At 43.9% G+C, this 8,738-nt stretch overlaps 1 protein-coding gene across 1 annotated transcript; it reads left to right on the top strand.

Moving 5' to 3' along the window:
• Positions 1–769: 769 nt before the first annotated feature.
• LOC110946845 (GTPase IMAP family member 7-like) lies at positions 770–1,687 on the top strand. Its single transcript, XM_022188338.2, has 2 exons — positions 770–797; positions 948–1,687. Exons 1-2 carry the CDS (start codon positions 770–772, stop codon positions 1,685–1,687), a joined length of 768 nt encoding a protein of 255 aa, XP_022044030.2.
• Positions 1,688–8,738: the final 7,051 nt, after the last annotated feature.

Here is an 8,738-nt window from a genome sequence, read left to right as displayed (position 1 = left end):
AAAATAATTATTTTCATCTAACTTTCACAACTGATTAGTTGTCTGACAAGTTGTCCCTTAAAAAATTGATAATAAAAAATAATAATTGGAAGATAGTCTAATACAAGTTCAACAGACTTCAAAGTTTCAAAATTGTTCTCTAAAAATAATTAAGATAATATTTTTTTTTCCAAATTATGAACATTTTTCATCTTTATATACATCTTCATATACACTGAATATTAAAACGTTTTTGTTTTTTGGAGGACACACTAAAAGCAGTGATAATTATTGAAAAATTGCACAAAACTGCAGAACAAGTTTCCTCCAAAATGCAAATATTGCAGTCAAATATCAAAAGATACTTTGTGAATAATCTTTTTATGAGTAACTTCTCATAAAGGTCCTGAAGCCAAGACTAAAAAAGTTCCAATAAAAGATTCCAATAAGCATTTTAATTTGTGATTTTTCATTATTAAACACAAGCAGATATCTTTTTAGAATTTTAAGATGTAGATGTATAAATGTGATGGGTCTTGGTAAAGAGTAAAAAATGAAGTAAATAAGAGTCACTTACGTGGAGACTCGGTAGAACTCATTTTGTCAGATTCCTAAAGACGAACAAACTGTGCAGCTTCTACTAGAGTCTGAATCAGCTTTGATCAGACAGACTCTTACTGAAACAGGCTGATAGACTGAATCCTCCCTGTGGGTGGAGCTCTGGAAACTGCTTCATGCCGAACAGTGGAGATCTGTGCTTCGGTTCATTGTCAAATAATCAAGAGCAGAAATGGGCAGCAGCCCCTCAATCCCTGATGGTGAGTCTGGATCTTTTATGTTGACTCTTTATGTTCTCTTTATACTGCGCTCAGCATTAGGAACTTTCACACATGACTTTCAAAAGAATTTTACAATATTTTCAACCAAGAAATTCACCAGGAATAAACAGAATATATGTCTTTCTGCAGGTCCTCCTCTGAGGATTGTGATGATTGGGAAAACTGGTGTTGGGAAGAGTGCCGTTGGTAACACCATCTTGGGCAAAAAGAGAAATTTTTTTAAGTCTAACGTGAGTTCAGAGTCGGTGACGGAGACCTGTGAGAGAGAAAGAGTTGACTGCTCCAGAAAGATCCATGTGGTCGACACCCCTGGTATTATGGATACGTCTAAAAGTGCAGACAGCATAAATAAAGAGATTGCAAAATGCATCCATATGTCGTCTCCAGGCCCTCACGTCTTCCTGCTGGTCCTTCAGATCAACAGGTTCACCAAAGAAGAAGAAAACTGTGTGCAGGCCCTGGAGAAGATGTTTGGACCAGAGGCATCAAACTACATGATCGTCCTGTTCACTCATGGAGACAAGCTGAGACGACAAAACATAACCATACATGACTATCTACGAACTGGCAATGTGAAACTCAGAGAGCTGCTGAACAGATGCGGCAACAGGTTTCATGTCTTCAACAACAACAGTAAGGACAGAACTCAAGTGGTCGAGCTGATCAAGAAGACTGATGACATGGTGGCAGCAAACGGGGGATCGTACTACAGCGATGAAATGTTTGAAAAGGCCCAGAAGATTCTGCAGCAGAGTCCAAACAAAAACACAGAAGAACCGCTGGTTCGCAACGCATCCTTCATGACTGAGCTACGTAAAAAAATAGTGGAGTTTCAGGACACGCTGTCAGCATCAAACAAAGATGTGTAGGATCCAGGACCCTCCATCTGACTCCATTATGTGGACTTAATCTGATGTAAACAGTCCTCACTACTTTGGTTTAATCACAGTGGGTTTAGACAAAAATATCATTGTTATCAATCAATAATCAATAATATCATGGTAATTATTAAATCAAGTCACATATAGTTTATGCATCTAATTAATATTATATTTTGTGAAATAATGAGTTGATGCATTAAGACTCAATTGTAAATCCAACTTAGCTGAACTGTTGTAATGAGCTCTCACACTGCATCTTAGTGGACCTGCAAAGTAGATTTATTATATTGCTTGTTAACAGCAGATTAATTTAATGTAGAGTGAAAAAAACGATGTGGGTGGATGCCACCCTGGATCTTGATTTTCAAGCTGATTTTTAAAGTCAAACAGAAGAAAACTGTCAGAAACTGTTTTTTTTTTTTGAAGTCTGCAATTGTAAGAAATTGTCTGTTTTTCCTCCTTTAACAAAGCTAAGGCCTGTTTGGGAACTTCAGGTTTGAGATTTATCTCAATTTCATGTGCTACGCACACAAGTCATGTAATCATCATTCACACAATTTATTGCACTTTAATGGATACAATAATACAATTTTAAAGTGTTTGGTTTTGTGTGTTTGTGTTGCAAACATGGTTGTGTTTGCTTTTCATTTATCTCCATCAAGACACATGTCTGACGGTTTTTACTGACTAATGAAACTAGAAAAGACAAGAAAAAGTATTGACAATTCAATTTTATGAACATCTTTAATCACAGATTACATTAATTAAGTCAAGACACAACTTCTGAACTACGAAGACTTTACATAAACCTCATATTTATCATATTGTTGTTTCAGCATACGTTCATATGTGAACTTGGAATCTGCTTTCTTTTTATTAAAATTGTTTAGTTTTCTGAAAGTGTCAGTTTCATTGATGCTCACAAACTTTAATCAAAGTCTGACTGAATGAAAACAATCAGAATGGCAGCAAGACATCAAGACATTCATAAAATGAGTAAAATCTAATTTTAAAACAGAATAAAACAGTAAACAGGCAAAACAGAAAAGCAACTTGGAGGATCACTTTCAAAAAAAGAAATAGTATGCAATAAATATCATGTTTTAAAACATTAACCTCCGACGACCTGGCATCCACATATATGGACATATATATTTTTTTTCAAAAACAGCGTTTTGTTCATACTATTACTCCGACTACTACTGCTACTAATAATATAATAATTAGATATTATCTGATTATTATATTTATTTGTTACACCTTATCCCAAATAACACGACCAAAGCTCAGGTCTTAGGAGCTTAAATACAGCCAATGATCAATGAAAACATGTATGCCTTTAAGTTTTCTTGAAATATTGGCAAAGAATGATATTAACATGATAAAGGCCCTACACTGCAGTTTATGTGTTTCACTTGTTCTGTTCAGACTGGAGTTTTGCTGGGTTTACATCAGGTCACCGTGTACAAATAAAATGCTCAGTATGTAATTTTATAAACTCCTGAAGTTCTGAAATGTTCCATGTTTATTTCTGATCATTTTGCAACATATGTGAGTTACAAGCATAAAGAAAATCTTTCAAGACGTTTGAGATTTAAAAAATTTTAACTCAGGACTTTTGCAGTTGGAAAACCATGTAATATTGGACACATTGAAATACAAAAAAAAAAAAGACAAAAAACTCTTATGAGAAGTTCCATCTTTCAGCTCTTTAACAAAAAATGATGAACCAAAAGTCAACTAGGAATATTTTCTGAACCACATGAAGCTGAATGTCACAATAATAGACAAACTAAACATATAGAATACTTTAATATGAAATAATTGGTCACAGAAATGAAAGGAAAGTTCATTTCTTTGAACTTTTATATCTGATGAGTTGTAGCACAAAAACTAAAATATTGGCAGATCGTCTGATCCAAGCAGAACAGAGTCCCTGAGTTTCCAAATGGTTTTCCAAATGAGAATTTTTTAGAACCCCATTTTGTAGCCTGGCAAAACAGAGTGAATTTGTATACTTTCTGATGGAGGATTCCAGTTTCTACTTTTAGCCATGTTAATTAACAATAAAACCTCAGACATAGAATCTATTTTGATCCAATCAAACTGTTTCCACAATGATCATGAGAACAAATTTAAATAAGTGCATCAGATTTCCATTTATTATATGTCAAGACATGAAAAGTTCCCAACAGACAATCTTTATCTTCCACGGAACACAGTTTTGAAAAAGATCCTGTTTGTGTTTTTTATACTGTTATGTTGATCTTTATGTTCTTCTAATCATTTTTCTGGGTACAATTATTGATATCAGTGTTTTGTCTTGGCCGACCTAAGTAAAGTTTTCTAACATTTATATTTTTCTGCTGATCGTCTTTGCTGCCGTTTTGTTGCTTCGTCTTTGTGGTTTTAACTGCTGTTGGCAGCATCTCTTTATCAGGTGATTCAAGTGACAGTACAGTCTGGTTTAATGATTACAATCCAAAAAGAAGTACTGGTACTTTTTTATTGTTTTTATCAGGAGATCAGAAAGGCGTTCCAAGTATCAATAATCTGTGATCCTTGACCCGTACAGTTGATGTGAGAATGAAAACGTCAGAGTGACTTGTAATTTTCACACATATTAGACTTTGATGTGTGACCTCAAACTGTAATAAGGCCAAAGTTTGGCCTTCAAAAAATTATGTGTTTGCTTTGTCCAGGTAATTATAAGCTCTGAATGTATGATCCACTTACAATGACAGGACACCTTGATGTTTGGGTTCACTGTCAGCGATTTAAGGAAAATATATAGAAAAAAGGATCCTAGGAAGAGAAAATGACCCATATTACATGCATTCAATCCCAAACTATCAACTTTTTAAAATCATTTTTGCTTGACCATCTCTGATTTTTGTTAAAGGTTTAGTATCACATATTGAAAACTTTCTGAGTGACAATTTTGAAAGAAAAATGTCCATCATCACATGAAGCAGTTGTTTGGGTTTTTTCACATTGATGTTTGAATCTGCTTGAACAACAATATCTCATGAATAAAGACAAAAACCTGAAATTGTCACTGTTATTTCTCAGTTTTTCTCATGTCTCTTCTTTTATTTGACATCACATCATACATGGGTCATTTCATGTACCTGGTGTCACATATGATACTTTTTTGGGTGAATTTTGGGTAAACTTTTAAATGCTCATTGTCTACAACTGTTCTGACCAACCACCTATCACACATTTGATGATATAAGCCTTGAAATTTACCCAGAATGAACTTTTTTTTAAAAAGTTTTCTCTGGTGAATTATCAGAAATCAGAAACACATCCAAAGTATGAGCGATTGTTTCTATGATTCTACTATGAACATTAAACTGCTGCAGTTTTACTGTTCTCACTAGAATACATCCCACAATACTGATGCTACCGATTGGTAAAGGAGAAGTAAACAGAAACCTGATTGAGTGTTTAGACTTAAACACCTGGACAGATGTAAAACTGATCTGGTGTCAGTTTTTACAAGAACTCAAATGTGGTTTTCCTTCTAAAATGTCGTGTCTGTCTGCTGTACTGATGAAGTTCTGAGGCTCAGAAATGATGGAAAAAGTCCATTAAGAAATGATAAATCTGGACCCACCTGTATAGACTTCAAGGACGAGGAACTATACAGATACACTACAGTTATTGTTGGTAAAAACTGTCACGCCTGCTCCAGTGATCGGGCTCGTCAGGCTAATGAAGAGCGGCTGTGCTCCCCAGCACAGCTGGAGTGAATGAACAATCAGCGCTGCATAAAAACCAGCTCTCTCCACTCCTCAGTGCTAGATCATTGCCACTGAACTCTTCACTCTGCACTCCGTATTCTGCACTCTGCACACCAGACGCTACAAGCTACCTGCTGTTTCACACCCTACGCCATCTGGACTCTGTTCTTGCTTCAAGCCGGACACTCATCACTCGCGGACCGCACGCCACATGCCATACGCCACACTCCATGCTCCGTCCCCCAAACCCTGGACTGCAGTGAGTTCCCTTTAGTTCCCTTTAATTTAGTTTATTATTCCTCCACAGCCATCTGGAACGTCGCCCTTTGTTTAGTTTTGGTTAGTTTTCATCGTCCAGTTAATTTCCCCGAACCACCCACTAGGAGTATTTTTCTGTTTGTACTGCATTACATATATTTTCTGTATATTAAATCCTTATTAATTAATCTGCCTGCCTGTTTTGCCTGCTGCTTGGGTTCACACCACCAGATCATGACAGAGTGATCCAGCCACCCGAGAACCCAGCAGGCTTTAAATATTTTTTATTTTAATTCCCCCCAGCTGTTTAAATGGCGGTCAATCTAAAGAAGTCTCCCTTCTGGGGAACTCGACTAGCTGTCAGGTCTACTCCTTTTGGGTGCCGAGGCCGCCGATCTAGAGGAGGCTCACAGCCACCAGTGAGTGAAATCTCCTCAATCCCCGAGATCTTGAGAACGGCCTCTGCAGTCACTGGGAGACTGGCGGTAACTCTGCCTCGCCTTCTGGAGTCTGAGGTCGCCGCCTCAGTACGTGAGACATTTCAAGCTGCCGTCTCAAATATTGAATTACTCAGAACTGCCTATGCAACCCTCGGGGAGTCTTGGGCCACCTCTGGAGATTCTGGGGCGCTTAGAGCCACCACCTCATGCCTAGATGTGCTAAACGCTATTTCCGTGTTCCTGGAAGAGTTGAACGAGGAGCCAGTGGCTCCCTTCCCCTGTGACTCCCCTGGCTGCCAACCGATTCCAATTTCCCTGCGCCCCCAGCGCAGAAGCCTGGTCGCCCTAGGCGTGGTGCCAGGAAGCGCTGCGGCTCCCCGGTTCCTGCTCCGGAGGGGTTCTGCACCCCCTCAACTCCCGAGCAGGTCGGAGTCGCCGCTGAGGAGAGGCCCCGTGCCGCCTCACCCCCTCCGGCTGAGGAGAGGCCCCGTGCCGGCCCGTCTTCGGTTCCTGTGGGGCCCATTTCCCCGTCTTCGGTTCCTGTGGGGCCCATTGCCCCGTCTTCGGTTCCTGTGGGGCCCATTGCCCCGTCTTCGGTTCCTGTGGGGGTTGTCGCTCAGTCTTCGGTCCAGGTGAACCCTGCAGTGTTGAGGCTCCCAGCCTCCTCTGCAGCTCTGAAGGAGCAACAGGCTCCCGCTGCAGCTCTGAAGGAGCAACAGGCTCCCGCTGCAGCCTTCAAGAGGCGCTCCGCCTCCTCTGCATCCTTAAAGAGGCGCTCCGCCTCCCCTGCAGCTCTGTCGAGGCGCTCCGCCTCCCCTGCAGCTTTGTCGAGGCGCTCCGCCTCTTCCGTGTCCTTGTCGAGGCACTCTGCCTCTTCCGTATCCTTGTCAAGGCGTTCTGCCTCTCCGGCGCCTTCTGAGAGGGATAAAGCCTCCCTGGCGCCTTTAGAGGAGCTTAACGCTCCCCCTGCGGTTTTAGAGAAGCCAAGAGCTTTCCCCGTGGCCCCTAAGGAGCCAAAGGCTCCATCTGCAGCCCTTAGGTTCCACCTCCTCTGCTGCTCTAGGGAGGAGGCCCGCCTCCCCGGCAGCCTTTAAGGAGAGGTCTCACCTATTCCGCGTCCTTGTCGAGGTGTCCCGCCTCCTCCGCATCCTTGTTGAAGCGTTGTGCCTTCCCCGCGGCCTTGGTGAGGTGTCCCGCCTCCCCTGAGCCCTTGGTGAGGCGCCCCGCCTCCCCTGGGTCCTTGAAGAGGCGTAGCGCCTCCTCGGCAGCTTCGAGGTGGCATTGCTTTTCCTCAGCCGCCTTGAGGAGACGTAGCGTCTCCCCCCAAGTCCTGAAGAGGTATAGCCCCTCCTCCGCAGCCTTGAGGGGGTATAGTGCCTCCCCCCAACACCTGCTGAGACTTTGTGCCACTTTAACATTGAGTGGTCCTCGTGCAGTGGCCCTTTAAACACCCTGTGGTTCCCCTGCAGGAGTAGTCTCTCCTGTTCTGTCCCTCCAGTGCTTTTTTTTGTCCCTCCTATCCGTCTTGTCCCTTCTGTCCCTCCAGGCCTTCCAGTTTCTCCAGTTCAGTCAATCCCTCCTGTCCCTCCAGTTCAGTCAGTCCCTCCAGTCCATTCAGTCCAACTCAAGTCCAGCTCAGTTTCAGCACAGTCCATTCCAGCTAGTGGTCCCTGTCCTGTCCTGTCCAGCCAGTTAATCAGTCCAGTCCAGCCCAGCCCAGCCCAGTCCAGCTAGCTATCCAGTCCATTTCTAACCCGGTCCAGTTCAACTCCAGTCCAGTTCCGTCCAGCTCAAGTCCAGTCCAACAGTTGTCCAGTCCAGCTCAAATCCAGTCCAATCCTAGCCCAGGTCAGCCATTGTCCAGTCCATCTCAAGTTCAGTCCGGTTCTGGTCCAGTCCAGTCCCCAGTCCAGACCCCCGCTCTGCCCCTGGAGGGGCTCCCAGCCCTGGTTCCAGCTCTTCCCCTGGAGGGGCCGCCGGTTCCAGCTCCGCCCCCAGAGGGGCCCCCAGGCCCTGTGTCACCCCCGGAGGGGTCCCGCTGTCGCTGGTTTCCAGTCCGGCCATTGGCCCGACCCCTGGAGGGGTTCCGCCATCGCCTGTTTCCAGTCTGGGCTCGGGAGGGTCCTCGTCGGTCCAGCTGCCGGTTCCCAGCCCGGCCTCCAGAAGGCCCCACCTACGCAACCTGCCGGTTCACAGTCCAGCCGCCTGACGGCCTAACTATCAGTTCCCGGTCCACCTCCAACCCGTTCTGCCGGTTCCTTCAGCCTGTCCAGCCCCGACCTGTCCAGCCCCTGGACCTTTCTCTGACGTTGTCCCCCCCGCCCTCCCGAACCCAGCCCACCCGTCCCTCGGGCCGCCCCTGGAGTGTCCCACCTGCCAGATCCCTGCTGGTCCCAGAGTCGTCTGCCGGCGCCCCGACTGGTCCTGCATGCGCTGGGAGGCGCACCTTGAGGAAGGGGTACTGTCACGCCTGCTCCAGTGATCGGGCTTGTCAGGTTAATGAAGAGCGGCTGTGCTCCCCAGCACAGCTGGAGTGAATGAACAATCAGCGCATAAAACCCAGCTCTCTCCACTCCTCAGTGCTAGATCATT

The sequence above is a fragment of the Acanthochromis polyacanthus genome, chromosome 18, assembly GCF_021347895.1.
Source record: "Acanthochromis polyacanthus isolate Apoly-LR-REF ecotype Palm Island chromosome 18, KAUST_Apoly_ChrSc, whole genome shotgun sequence".
NCBI classification, from domain to species: Eukaryota; Metazoa; Chordata; class Actinopteri; family Pomacentridae; genus Acanthochromis; species Acanthochromis polyacanthus.
The sequence above is the reverse complement of the archived record's forward strand: the minus strand, read 5'-3'. Positions and strand labels throughout refer to the sequence as shown.